Source organism: Canis lupus, unplaced genomic scaffold (assembly GCF_011100685.1).
Source record: "Canis lupus familiaris isolate Mischka breed German Shepherd unplaced genomic scaffold, alternate assembly UU_Cfam_GSD_1.0 chrUn_S1632H1823, whole genome shotgun sequence".
Classification (NCBI taxonomy): Eukaryota; Metazoa; Chordata; class Mammalia; order Carnivora; family Canidae; genus Canis; species Canis lupus.
In genome coordinates this window covers 56,849-72,227 of record NW_023330475.1, presented here as the reverse complement: position 1 = coordinate 72,227, position 15,379 = coordinate 56,849, and the positions used below count along the sequence as shown (strand labels likewise).

Sequence of the window (15,379 nt, the reverse complement as noted above, 5' to 3'; positions counted from 1 at the left end):
TGAACAGGCCAATAACCAGGGAGGAAATTGAAGCAGTCATCAAAAACCTCCCAAGACACAAGAGTCCAGGGCCAGATGGCTTCCCAGGAGAATTTTATCAAACGTTTAAAGAAGAAATCATACCTATTCTCCTAAAGCTGTTTGGAAAGATAGAAAGAGATGGAGTACTTCCAAATTCATTCTATGAAGCCAGCATCACCTTAATTCCAAAGCCAGACAAAGACCCCGCCAAAAAGGAGAATTACAACCAATATCCCTGATGAACATGGATGCAAAAATTCTCAACAAGATACTGGCCAATAGGATCCAACAATACATTAAGAAAATTATTCACCATGACCAAGTAGGATTTATCCCTGGGACACAAGGCTGGTTCAACACCCGTAAAACAATCAATGTGATTCATCATATCAGCAAGAGAAAAACCAAGAACCATATGATCCTCTCATTGGATGCAGAGAAAGCATTTGACAAAATACAGCATCCATTCCTGATCAAAACTCTTCAGAGTGTAGGGATAGAGGGAACATTCCTCGACATCTTAAAAGCCATCTATGAAAAGCCCACAGCAAATATCATTCTCAATGGGGAAGCACTGGGAGCGTTTCCCCTAAGATCAGGAACAAGACAGGGATGTCCACTCTCACCACTGCTATTCAACATAGTACTGGAAGTCCTAGCCTCAGCAATCAGACAACAAAAAGACATTAAAGGCATTCAAATTGGCAAAGAAGAAGTCAAACTCTCCCTCTTCGCCGATGACATGATACTCTACATAGAAAACCCAAAAGTCTCCACCCCAAGATTGCTAGAACTCATACAGCAATTCGGTAGCGTGGCAGGATACAAAATCAATGCCCAGAAGTCAGTGGCATTTCTATACACTAACAATGAGACTGAAGAAAGAGAAATTAAGGAGTCAATCCCATTTACAATTGCACCCAAAAGCATAAGATACCTAGGAATAAACCTCACCAAAGATGTAAAGGATCTATACCCTCAAAACTATAGAACACTTCTGAAAGAAATTGAGGAAGACACAAAGAGATGGAAAAATATTCCATGCTCATGGATTGGCAGAATTAATATTGTGAAAATGTCAATGTTACCCAGGGCAATATACACGTTTAATGCAATCCCTATCAAAATACCATGGACTTTCTTCAGAGAGTTAGAACAAATTATTTTAAGATTTGTGTGGAATCAGAAAAGACCCCGAATAGCCAGGGGAATTTTAAAAAAGAAAACCATATCTGGGGGCATCACAATGCCAGATTTCAGGTTGTACTACAAAGCTGTGGTCATCAAGACAGTGTGGTACTGGCACAAAAACAGACACATAGATCAGTGGAACAGAATAGAGAATCCAGAAGTGGACCCTGAACTTTATGGGCAACTAATATTCGATAAAGGAGGAAAGGCTATCCATTGGAAGAAAGACAGTCTCTTCAATAAATGGTGCTGGGAAAATTGGACATCCACATGCAGAAGAATGAAACTAGACCACTCTCTTTCACCATACACAAAGATAAACTCAAAATGGATGAAAGATCTAAATGTGAGACAAGATTCCATCAAAATCCTAGAGAAGAACACAGGCAACACCCTTTTTGAACTCGGCCATAGTAACTTCTTGCAAGATACATCCACGAAGGCAAAAGAAACAAAAGCAAAAATGAACTATTGGGACTTCATCAAGATAAGAAGCTTTTGCACAGCAAAGGATACAGTCAACAAAACTCAAAGACAACCTACAGAATGGGAGAAGATATTTGCAAATGACATATCAGATAAAGGGCTAGTTTCCAAGATCTATAAAGAACTTATTAAACTCAACACCAAAGAAACAAACAATCCAATCATGAAATGGGCAAAAGACATGAACAGAAATCTCACAGAGGAAGACATAGACATGGCCAACATGCATATGAGAAAATGCTCTGCATCACTTGCCATCAGGGAAATACAAATCAAAACTACAATGAGATACCACCTCACACCAGTGAGAATGGGGAAAATTAACAAGGCAGGAAACAACAAATGTTGGAGAGGATGCGGAGAAAAGGGAACCCTCTTACACTGTTGGTGGGAATGTGAACTGGTGCAGCCACTCTGGAAAACTGTGTGGAGGTTCCTCAAACAGTTAAAAATATACCTGCCCTACGACCCAGCAATTGCACTGTTGGGGATTTACCCCAAAGATACAAATGCAATGAAACGCCGGGACACCTGCACCCCGATGTTTCTAGCAGCAATGGCCACTATAGCCAAACTGTGGAAGGAGCCTCGGTGTCCAACGAAAGATGAATGGATAAAGAAGATGTGGTTTATGTATACAATGGAATATTACTCAGCTATTAGAAATGACAAATACCCACCATTTGCTTCAACGTGGATGGAACTGGAGGGTATTATGCTGAGTGAAGTAAGTCAGTCGGAGAAGGACAAACATTATATGTTCTCATTCATTTGGGGAATATAAATAATAGTGAAAGGGAAAATAAGGGAAGGGAGAAGAAATGGGTGGGAAGGTATCAGAAAGGGAGACAGAACGTAAAGACTGCTAACTCTGGGAAATGAACTAGGGGTGATGGAAGGGGAGGAGGGTGGGGGTGGGGGTGAATGTGTGACGTATACTGACGGGCTGAGCACTGGGTGTTATTCTGTATGTGGGCAAATTGAATACCAATAAAAGTAAATTTATTACTAAAAAAAGAAAAAGAAAGAAAAAGTGGCATCTGGGTGGCTCAGTCACATAAGCTATTGTCTTAGGCTCAGATCATGATCCAATTCCCAAGGCAGGCTCCCTGTTTGCAGGGAACCTGCTTCTCCCTCTACATCTGCCCCTCTCGCTCTTGGTTTTTCTCTCCTCTCTCTTTCAAATAAATAAATGACATCTTTAAAAAGAAACAAACAAACCCAGAAGGAAGAGAAATCTCCCATGTAGAAGAATTTCAAAGAAGTTGTACAGACATTCCACTCTCAAGTTGATTAGCATAGCCTCCCACTCATATGTATGGAATACACATAGTAACTTCCTTCTACAAAATAGAATATGAAAATGTGTATATAAAAATGATAATATAATAATAATAATAATAATAATCACTTTACTACGGAGAAAGCTGACAAACACTACCTCAGCAAGATGATCAGATTGATACCAAGACTGATAAATCATGTTGATAATATCTATCCTTTATATGATATAATTAAAATGGCAGTATATCTCTTTATATAACCCACAAAAAGAGTTTAATCATGAGATAACAGACATTTCCCAACTGAGGTAAATTTTACAAAATACTCTACTTCTCAAAGTGTTCCAGTTCAACGACAATAAGGAAAGGCAGAAAGACTGTCACAATCCAGAGGAGCCTAAGAAAACATGAGGACAAATGGAATGGGATATGAGGGATGGTAACTTAGCAAAAACTAAGGAAATCTGAATAAAGTATGGTCTTTGGTTAATGAGAATATTTTAATATTGATTCAAGGCTAATATTTATACCTTCCTAATATACCACCAACATCATATCCCTACCCCACAACATCCACCCCCACACCATCGGCCCCCAGCAAGGACCCAGTGCAGCTGCCCCCTGTGGGACATGCTCAGCCTCCCTGGGGTTTTCTGGATACCCTGCTCCCATCAGAAGCCTGATTGTCCCATAGAGAACCCAGAGGTTGCAGGGAGGAGGGAAGGCAGAGATCCCCGAAAGGCTGGGTGTAGGTGAGTGGTGCAGAGGATACATTGGGCCCTGCCTCCGCCCACTGTCTGTCCTGGAGGGCAGCACACCCTGCACAGGACACCAGCCCCTAACCCAGAGGGACCTGGGCTGACCTGGCTCTGTGCTCTGTGGGGACTAGGTTGAATTGAGCCCCTCCCAGGCCCAACACAAAGACTAATGGGATCCAGGCCTCCATGGTCCTGGCCAGCCCTGGATTCTGGCCCCAGGCTGAGCGAGCCCTCTCACAAGTGGATGTGGCCTCCTGGGCCCTGGGCGTGCCCCACAGATCCAGGTCAATAACCTAGGGCAGACTGGGGGATCCCGGGACACCCCAGGGTAGGGAAAGGATGGATAGGCCGGTTGGCCCCACCCAACCCCACACCAGGAGGCAGGCTCTTCCAGGTATTGGGGCCCCAGAGGGCCCAAGGCAGGTGTCCAGCTGCCCTGCGGGGCCCCAGTACAGGAGCCCATGAGCTGCAGGTCCAGGTCATCTCTGCTGTCCTCAGAACAGTCACTCAGGATGAAATCTCAGGACACACGCCCCCACCCGGAGTCCACACATGTTCCCACAATGTGGACTCTAGCACCCGCCTCTCCACACCGTGTGATTATTGCCCTCCCCTAAAGGACAGAAAGGTCTCCCTCCCCAGGGGAAGGCGCGCATTAGGCTCTGAGCCGCTTTGCTGTAAAAAGTCAATAAAGTGTTGTGAAAAAATGCACAGCCAGCCCGTTTCTGTGTATCCCAGAACTCTATGCATGGGGCGTGAAGAGACACCCAGAGAGGAGGAGGGGGCACCATCCAGGCCCCAAATAGCCCCTGCAGGGGCGCCACCAGGTACACACAGCTGACGTCCCCACGTGCCTTCCAGGGGCAGCCAGACGTCAGGACCCCACAGACTTTACTTAGACTCAGGCTGTGTCCCCCGGGCCAGGTGGGGCTGGGACAGAGTGACAGCCAGGGAGCTTCAGGTCACCAGGGTCTGTGCACAGCAACCTGGGAGGTCTGTGCCCCCTCTGTCCTGAGGGCCAAGGATGGCCGAGTTCCGGGGCACTTCCTCCCATCCTCGCATCCCCGTGCCTGTGTGCCTGGGGCACAAAGGGCCTGTGGGGCGGTCAGCGTGGCCCCGGAAGGGATGTCAGGACACCAGGCCCTGGTGTTGTGCCCAAGATTGTAAATCAGGGAAACCACCAAGGAGCCCACACCGATGGAAACTCCCGAGGGTTTCTTTACAAGCTGGAGCTTGGGTGTAATTTCACCAAACACAGCGGAGCAGGGACGTGGATCCCGAGACTAAGAGGCATAGCAGCTTTATAGGGGCCAGTGGCCCATGGGATATTCAGAAAGTTGGACAGTCATGATGGTCCACACGCAGGTGGCCGTTTGAATTACACCTTACCCTATAGTATCCACTTGAGCTGGCCTATTACTTTGGTCAGAATCGTCGCACAGTTTTGGGGGGTACAAAGCAGGGTTACATTGTTATGAGCCGATTTCCGATTAGGGTGTGCCTAGCGGCCTGACTAGGGTGGGGCAGCACCTTAAGCAATAAGCAGCTCATGTGGGGGTCATAGGGGAGGAGGTGGGTGTAGCACAAAATGGAATCAGTCCTGCTCTGCTTGTCCAGGGGTAGGGGATTTTTGTTAACTTTCCTGGGTCCCACACTTGCAGCTCACGAACCTGGGCCACCCTCACCAGGTGGACTCACTGTGCACAGCTTGTGGTGCTGGATCTCTCACACCAGTGTGTAGAGGGCACCCTCCTCACCCTAGTGAGTAGGGGCTGGGTGAGCATGGGGCTCGCCAGAAGGCCAGGCAGCACAGGGGACTGAGAACCCCAGACCAGACCCCAACTCGACTCCCATACACAGGCAGCAACAGGGCTCCCCGCCATGGGCAGCCAGCTCCTCAGGATCTCCCCCCAGGGCGGCGCTGAGGTCTGGCTCCCTGCTGGAGAGGCATCTGGGAGAAGAGAAACAGCAGGTGCTCAGCGGGACCCCCTGAGGACATGGGAATTTGGCCGAGTTGGACCTTCCAGCTCAGCTGACCCTCCAGTGGGAAGTCACTGCAGGAGCGAGCCCCGAGTCGGCAAGGAGAGCCCAGCTATCTGCCCAGCGCCAGCACCAGAAATGATGTTGTGCCAACCATTTCGGCATTTGGGTGACCCAGCCAGAGGATCAGATACCTGCACGTGATAGCTACATGTGATAGACACACACACACCCCAAAACCAACAGAAGTCGGAATCCCCCCCAATGTTGTCTAACAGGAGCCAGATGGTTACATACACGACGCTGTTGTCACCAGTAGGATACATGGAAGATGCAATAAACCATGACTGCAGAGGTGCTAGAGATACAGAGATGTGCTTGCTGGTTTCCAACAAGGAGCACAGAGGTGCAGGAAGAATCCTACGGAGGGGAGGCCCCTTCATGGAAAGGACACCATGTCCCTGTGATGGCTACGGATGGTGAAATCTGTCCTCCTCTCTCTTAGCTTCTGGTTTTCCTCCTAAATGCCATTTTCCTCAATCATAAGACCAAAAATTTATTTTATGTTTTTAAATTCCTTTTTATTGGAGTCCAATTTGTATGAATTCTTGCTTCAGCAAGGGTGTCATTCAGGAGAGAAGGAGAGAGAAAGATTTTCTGGACAGTCAACATATCAAGGATTTCATGACCACTTAACCAGTCCAGTAAGGGATTAAGAGGGACTCTTCTAGTGGGGGAAAAAAAGAGACCAAAAGCAATAAAGACTAGAAAGGACCAGAGAACGTCACCAGAAACACCAACTCTTCTGGTAACACAAAGGAACAAAGTTCATATCTGTGAATAATCACTCTTAATGCTGATAGACTAAATTTTCCAATCAAAAGATATAGGGTATCAGAGTGGCTTAAAACACAGGATCCGGGATACCTGGGTGGTTCAAGGGGTTGAGCATCTGCCTTTGCTCAGGCTGTGATCCTGGAGTCTGGGATTATGTCCCATATTGGGCTCCTGGTGGGGAGTCTGCTTCTCTCTCTCCCTAATTTTCGGCCTCTCTCTCTCTCTGTGATAAATAAAATCATTATTAAAAAAACAAGATCCATCTGTATGCTGCCTACAAGATGCTCACCTTAGACCTATAGACACCAGCAGATTGATAGTCAGGGGAGGGAAAATCATCTACCACGCTAATGGATATCAAAAGAAAGCTGGAGGACCCATACTTATATCAGACAAACGAGATTTGAAACCAAACCCTGGGGGACACCTGGTGGCTCAGTTGTTGAGCATCTGCCTTCGGCTCAGGGTGTGATCCTGGGATCCCAGGATCGAGTCCCACATCACCCTCCCTTTGGGGAGCCTGCCTCTCCCTCTGCCTATGTTTCTGCCTCTGCTTCTCTGTGTATCTCTCAAAAATAAATAAATAATATATTTAAATCTCAAAAAGAAACAACAAATATTGTAAGAAGAGATGAAGAAGAGCATTATTTCATAATTAAAAAGACTATCAAGATCAAACAACTAACTATTTATGCTGCCAACATGAGTACCTAAATATAGAAACTGATTAACAACCAACGTACAGGAAATCACTGATAATAATACACTGACAGAGGATTCCAACACCCACTTATGGCAATGGACCGATCGTCTATGCAGAAAATCAACAAGGGAACAATAGCCTTGACACACTGGGCAACAGGGACTCAACAGATATAGTTAGAATATTAGTTCCAAAAGGAGAATAAACATTCTGTTCAATTGCATATGGGACATTCTCCAGAACAGATCATATCAGGGCCCACAAATCAGCCCTCAACAGGTACAACAGGTACAAGAATGTTGATTTCACACCCTGTTCATTTTCAGACCAAGGCGCTATGAAACTGGAAGTCGACAGTAAGAAAAAAATTGGACAGACCAAAAATACGTGGAGTTTATGATCATCCTACTAGAGAATGAATGGAGCAACCAGAAAATTAAAGAGGAAATTTAAAACAAATGAAAATGAAAACATGTTTCTCCAAACCTCTGGGATGTAGCAAAGGCAGTCCTAAGAGGGAAGTACATAGCAATACAGGCCTACCTCAAGAAACAAGAAGTCTCCAATACACAATCTAACCCTACACCTGAAGGAGCTGAAAAAGGAATAGCAAACAAAGACTAAAGCCTACAAAAGAAGGGAAAAAATTAAGATCAGAGCAGAAATAAACAATACAGAAACAACAAAACAGTAGAATGGAATAACAGAACTAAGAGCTAGTTCTTTAAAATAAGTAATAAAATGGATCAAGCCCTAGCCAGCCTTATGACGAGAAAAGAGAAAAGACCTAAATAAATAAAATCACAAATGAGAGAAGAGAGATCACAATCAACACCAGAAAAATAAGACAATTATAAGGGGATACTATGAAAGATTATACGCTAACAAACTGGGAGACCTGGAAGAAATGGACAAATCCCTAGAAATGTGCAAATGAGCAAAACTGAAATAGGAAGATATAGAAAATGTGAACAGACCCATTACTAGCAAAGGAATTGAATCAGCAAGGCACCTGGGTGCCTCAGTGGTTGAGCATGTGTTTGGCTCAGGTCATGATCCCGGGGTCCTAGGGGTTCAAGTCCCACATCAGGCTCCCCGCATGGAGCCTCATTTTCCCTCTGCCTATACCTTTGCATCTTTGTGTCTCTCATGAATACATAAATAAAATATTTAAAAAAAAAAGATAAAAAGTTGAGAAAGGACCCAAATAAAATCAGATGAGAAAAGAGAAATAAAAAACAACACTAGAGAAATACAAACGATTATAAGAGAATATGATGAAAAATTATATGCCAGCAACCTAGAACCTGGAAGAAATAGATCAATTCCTAGAAATATATAACATAGCAAAAATTAAAAATGAAGAAATAAGAAATTTGAACAGACAGATAACCAGCAAAGAAATTGAATCAGCAATCAGGGTTCTCCCAACAGGAGACGCTTAGATCAATAGAACAGAATGGAAAGCCAAAACAAGATACAAACCTGTATCTATGACCCATAAAGGATAACAAGGCAGGAAGGAATATCCAATGGCAGAAAGACAGTCTCTTCAACAAACCCTAACCCTGACCCCAGGATAAGAATAAATGGTGTTGGGAAAACCAGGCAGCCACATGCAGAAGAATGAAACTGGACCACATTCTTACACCATATATATAAAAAATAAATTCAAAATGGATGAAAGACCTAAATGTGAGACCTGAAACCAATCAAAGAAGAAAAGATAGGCAGCAACGTCTTTGACATTGGCCACTGATTTTTCTTTCTAGATATGCCACTGAGGTGAGGGAACAAAAGCAAAAATGCTACTGGGACTTCATCAAAATGAAAAGCTTCTGCAAAGTGAAGGAAACAACCAAAGCTAAAAGGCAACATACAAAATGAAAGGAGATATTGGTAAACAACACATCCAATAAAGAGTTAGTATGCAAAACACATAAAGGAAATATTAATCTCAAGATCCTAAAAACAAATTATGCAACTAGAGATGGGCAGAAAAATGAATGGACTTTGTCTCTGACAAGACAGCCAGATGGCCACCAGACTCACGGAAAGACACAAAGCGTCACCCATCATCAGGGAAATGCAAACCAAAACCACAATGATATGTCAGCTGAGAGCCGTCATAATGGCTAAAATTAACAACACAAGAAACAACAGGTGTTGGTGAGGCTTTGGAGAAAGGGTAGCCTCCTTACATTCCTGGTGGGCATGCGAACACATTTAGCCACTGTGGAAAACAGTGTGGAGGGTCCTAGAGAAGTTAAAAAAAATTGGATCCCTGGGTGGTGCAGTGGTTTGGTACCTGTCTTTGGCCCAGGGTGCGAACCTGGAGACCCGGGATTGAATCCCACTTTGGGCTCCAGGGCATGGAGCCTGCTTCTCCCTCTGCCTGTGTCTCTGCCTCTCTCTCTGTGACTATCATAAAAAAATTTTAAAAAAGAAGTTAAAAATAGAGCTACCCTACGATTCCAAAATTTCACAGCTAGGTATTTATCCCGAGGATAGAGAAATACTTTAGTAGATTCGAGGAAGGACACGCAGCCCACTGTTTGTAGCAGCGTTATCAACAACAGCCAGACTGTGGATACAGCCCAGATGTCCATCGACTGATGAATGGGCAGAAAGGTGTGGTAAATATACACACTGCGACATCACTCGGTCATCAGAAGGGATGAAATGAATCCATTTACGGTGACGTGGAAGGAGTGGAAAGGATTTATGCTAAATGAACTCAGTCAGAGAAAGACAGATACCAAATACCATACAATTGCATTCACATGTGAATTTTGAGAAACCAAACAAACTGGCAAAGGGGCGGAGGAGGCATGAGAGAAGCAAACCAAGATACACACTCTTAACCACAGAGAATAAACTAATAAATACCAGGGGAAGGTGGGGAGGATGGTGAATCAGGGGATGGGGATAGTGGAGGGCACCTGTGACCAGTACCAGGCGTTGTATCCAGGGGTCTAACCACTATGTGGTAAACCTGAAACTATATCATACTGTGTTTACAAACAGGAATTCAAGTAAAACTTTAAAATAATAATTGGTAGTATAGAGAAAACATGTGCACACAAGAGATAAAATCAGAAAGGCAACTGAAAATCCAAATAAAGAGTCTTTAGAGCCACAAATCCCCTCCTTAGCTCAGCTCGGGAGAAACCTGCCATGTCTATTCTCACCCCAGCAGAAGCCAGGATTTTGATTCTCTGGGGAGGCCACTGACTTGGTGGAGTCAGGCTATCTTTGAACCCAAAACCTAAATAGAGTGCATAAAACTAAACTGCCCAAGATGCTAGGAGTCCCAGTGCAGGCACATTCCAAGACCCAAACTCTAACCATACACAGACATAAGTCTAATCCTACACTTAATCTTAATGTTAACCTGACCCTTAAACAAGACCCATCACTAATCGAAAACCAAACACAAACCCCAAGACCAAAACACATTCACGGAACCTTCATGCCAACCCTCACCCTATATCCTAAACCTATTCTAAACCCTTAACCCTGACCCCTACCTTAAATCTAACCCTAACCTCTAACCCTAACCTTAACTTAATGTACTCAAATCCTATTCCTAACCTTAACCTGTACCCTAACCCTAACCCTCTAATACTAATCCTATCTCATACCCCAAACTTTACTCTAACCTGTACCCTAAAACTAACTCCTAAACCACTCCCTATACCTATCTCTTACCCTTTTCCAAAACCGTACCCTGACCCTGACCCTGACCTGACCCTAAACCCTAAATAAATACTAATCCTATCCCTAGCCCTAACCCCTATCCTATACCTAACCCTCGCCCTAACCCTAAACCTAGCCCTAAATTTTACCCTAACCCCTAACCCTTACCCCTAACCCTAACTCACACCCTAACACCTCACCCTAACTGCAAACCTAAGCCCAACCCTAACTGTAACCATAACCCTAAACCCACCTCCTAAACCTCCTGCCCTAAACCCTAAAGCATAACCCTAACCCTAACTCTAAATACTGTCACTAACCCTAACCTCATTCCCTAATCCCTAACCCCCATCCTAACTCCTAACCACTGACCCTTACCCTTATCCCTCACCCTAACCTCTAATCCGTAACCATAAGGTTAATCACAAACACCTAACATCTAACCTAAGCCTAACCACCAACTGCCTCACCTCCCCTGACCCTACCATCCATTCTACCCATTCACTTACCCTGTGGTTCTGAGGAGTCCCTTCTGATATGGACGAAGTCCCCAATGTCTTGTGCTCTTTTTGTTCAGTCTCCTTATTTATTCTCTGTGATGCACCTGAGAAGGGAGTCACATCCATCATTTCCTTCCTGAATGCTCACTGTCAGGACACAGCAAGCCCCACAATAGAATAAAAACTGAGCCCAGTCCAAGGGCAGGAAGCCCCTATTAGAACAGATCTCAATGCCCTTGAAGGCCCCATATCAAAATGTAAACAGAACTTGAGGAATTACTCCACCCTTCAGGAGTTCCCCGAGACCAACTCTTAAAAATAAGCTAAAACCCACCTCGGGGTCCAAGTCCCCGCTCCACTGTGTTGGGTATACTTGGACACAAGCTCGAGCTTGTAAATAAACCCTCATGTGTTTGCATTGGTGTTGGCTTCTCGGTGATTTGTGATTTCTCAGATTCACAGATTCACAATCTTGGGCACAACAGTCTGAGATAAAAAAAGAAAACCAAAAGAAGCTTGGGTGCAGGTAGAGTGAACGCAGGGTTCTGAGAGAAGCCGCGGAGACCCGGGGGCTTTGGGGTTCTTCTGTGGTGGCCCCAGCAGACTGGGGGGTGGGATGCTCAGCCCCAGAGCCAGAGGACCCAGCGTCCCCACCGGCATCCCACCATCAGGGCCAGGAATCAGGGAGCAGCACAGTGCCGCCCGCTGGAGCCCAGAGGCGCTGACGCTCACCCCGACTCTGACCCCCACAGGTGCAACTCCCAGGCAGATGTGCACCTGACAATCAGCGCCAAGGCCCATCCCCAGACCCCACACAGACCATTCGCTGCCACCAAGTTGCCAGACCACAGAGGCTGCAAAGCTTCAGCTCTGCCTGGAAAGTAGGGTCTAGATTCCCTTGTACTTTGTGCTCTATTTTTAATTATTTTCTTTGATTCTTTTTTATTAATTGCCTTATTTTAATTTAATGTATGTACCTTATATATTTCTTATTTTTACTTTTATGGTAGTTTAATTGTGTTTCATATTTTGGGATTTAGAATCTTTTAACAAGCAGGCCAAAATAATCTGGTGGGTTTTTTTGGAGGGCAGTTGTTATTGTTTTTCGTGGTTTTTCTTTTTCTTCCTTCTTTTTTTCTGGAAAAAATAATGAGATGGAGAAATTCTCCTCCATAAAATAACATGAGGTAGTACTCACAGCCAGGAAGTTCATCAATAAACATATATTATGTCTAACTACGGTTTAAAACAATGATTATAAAGATAGCAGCTGGGCTGGAAAATGAGCACAGAAGCAAACTAGAGAATCTCTTACTGTAGAAATAAAAGAGCTAAAATCAAGTCAGTCCAACGTTAAAAATGCTATAACTGAGATGCAGTCCCAACTGGAAGCCTTCAAAACAAGAAAGGTTATGGACCACAGAGGCAGACGTAGGGAAGTCAGCCACTTATTAAAACAATAACATTCATATCATAGGAGACTCAGAAGATGAAGAGAGAGAAAAGGTGGGCCTTACTCAGCCATTAGAAACAACAAATACCCACCATTTGCTTCAAGGTGGATGGAACTGGAAGGTATTATGCTGAGTGAAGTAGGACAATCGGAGAAGGACAAACATTGTATGTTCTCATTCATTTGGGGAATATAGGTAATACTTAAAGGGAATATAAGGGAAGGGAGTAGAAATGTGTGGGAAATATCAGAAAGGGAGGCAGAACATAAAGACTCCTAACTCTTGGAAATGAACTAGTGGTGATTGAGGGGAGGAGGGCAGGGTTGAGGGTGAATGGGTGACGGGCACTGAGGGGTCACTAGATGGGATGAGCACTGGGTGTTATTCTGATTTGGCAAACTGAACACCAATAAAAAATAAATTTATTATTTAAAAAAAAAGAAAGAAAGAAAGAGTGGCACCGGGGTGGCTCAGTCAGTTAAGCTTCTACCTTAAGTCAGATCATGATCCAGGTCGCAAGGAAGGCTCCGTTTTCAGCAGGGAACCTGCTTCTCCCTCTCCCTCTGCTTCTCTCACTCATGCTTTTTCTCTCTTCTCTCTCTCAAATAAATAAATAACACCTTTGAAAAAGAAACAAAAAAAAGAAACCCACAAGGAAGAGAAATCTCCCTTGTAGAAGAATTTCAAACAATTTGTGCAGACATTCCACTCTCATGTTGATGAGCATAGCTTCCCACTCTTACGTGTGGAATACACATAGTAACTTCCTTCTACAAAATATATTATGAAAAACAAAATAACATGATGATGATAATAACAATAATTAATAATAATGAAAAGAATCACTTAACTATGGAGAAAGATGACAAACACTACCTCAGCAAGATGATCAGATCGATACCAAAACTGATAAATCATGTTGATAGTATCTATCCTTTATATGATATAATAAAAATGGCAGTATATCTCTGCATAAAATCCACAAAAACAATTCAATCATGAGATAAACAACAGACATGTCCCAACTGAGGGAAATTTTACAAAATACTCTACTTCTCAAAGTGTTCCAGTGCAACAACAAGGAAAGGCTGAAAGACTGTCACAATCCAGAGGAGCCTAAGAAAACAGGAGGACAAATGGAATGTGATATGAGGGATGGTAACTTAGCAAAAACTAAGGAAATCTGAATAAAGTATGGTCTTTGGTTAATGCGACTATTTTAATATTGATTCATTAGCTAACATTTGTACCGTACTAATATAAGATATCAATAATTGGAGAAATTGAGTGCAAGTGCATGCGAATGCTCTGTACTATCTTCTCAATTTCCCTATATATCTTTGTTTTTTTCCTAATAAATAAGATTTATTTTGAAAATTGACTTAAATGAATCAGGCTCCAAGTGTGAAGACATTTTAAGAATAGTTTAATTAACTGTTGCCTTATTCTTAAAGAGTTCCTTTGATGGAAACAAAGTAAAAATTTTAGATCAGAAGGAAATAAAAACACTTATGAACACGTATAATGCCTCCCTAACCTCAAAAGCAGGAACGGATAATAAATAGCAAAAATCAGATAAAAATACTTTTAGTATAATAGACACCATATTGCAAGTGCAATTAAAATTAGCAATGCATAACATTTATTTCCTTGACATTTGTCTTCAAAAGAGTTCAGTGTTTCAGTGTCAGTTGAAACAGGGGAAGATTCTCAGGGAAGAATCCTTCACATAATAATAGGACCATTGGTAATAATGTCTCTCAGTTCTTTCCAAATCCATAAAGATGCATTTCCTGAGGAGTGACTGAGCCGGAAAGAAAGAGACGAGAAACCCTCATCCCTCTGAATTACTTGTGTCAGAATATTTTAACCATAGTACTATGGATAGTAAATTATCCTTATTAACAGGAAATACATCTCAGATTGGAATCTGAGCAATCAGATGGGCAGAGAAAAAAGGCTTTGACTCGCTCCTCATCTTTTAAACATAAAGGACAGCTTTTCTATGTAAAAGTCAGTTTTCAAGATAGCCTTAGGGAATAAGAGTCTGCAGCATCGAATCCCGCTGCACAGCCGGGGTGCACGCAACCCAGGTCTTCCTGATCCCAAATCCCTGGTCCTGTCCAACACACGCTGCCACGCTGAGGTCATTTGCAACTGCTCTCTCAGGAGGTCCGGGGAAGGGGAAAGGAGCTAGATAGGATGGGATGGGACGCAAGGAGGCTGAGAAAATGAAGGCCTTTCCGCTTTAAGTTCAGCGTTCGAACACGTCCAGCCATCCCAGGCCCCTGTGAAGAAGAGATGAAATTTACATTACTTCAGTTACAGGAAAAAAACAAAAGTTTACAGCTTCATGTCCTAGAAACCCCCACAATAGAATAAGAACTGAGCCCACGCCAAGGGATGGAGGCGCCTATTATAATGGGAACAGAGGTCAATGCCCTTGAAGGCCCCATATCAAAATGTA

At 43.6% G+C, this 15,379-nt stretch overlaps 1 protein-coding gene across 14 annotated transcripts in view; it reads right to left on the bottom strand.

The window, feature by feature from the left end:
- The window catches only part of LOC119878447, a 94,361-nt gene extending 80,801 nt beyond the window's left edge, over window positions 1-13,560 (bottom strand). For 5 of the 14 annotated variants that reach the window (XR_005386919.1, XR_005386923.1, XR_005386914.1 and 2 more), the window contains exons 1-3: window positions 13,403-13,557; window positions 11,793-11,944; window positions 11,468-11,562 (exon numbers count right to left, since the gene is read on the bottom strand). Coding sequence is in view for 1 of the 14 variants with exons in the window: in XM_038589079.1 (XP_038445007.1) it covers window positions 11,468-11,562; window positions 11,793-11,877 (180 nt within the window). In the remaining 13 variants the exon portion in view is untranslated. Of the gene's footprint in view, window positions 1-11,467; window positions 11,563-11,792; window positions 11,945-13,402 lie in introns of all 14 variants that reach the window. The other 9 variants (XR_005386918.1, XM_038589079.1, XR_005386910.1 and 6 more) reach the window with 7 other exon arrangements.
- Window positions 13,561-15,379: the final 1,819 nt, after the last annotated feature.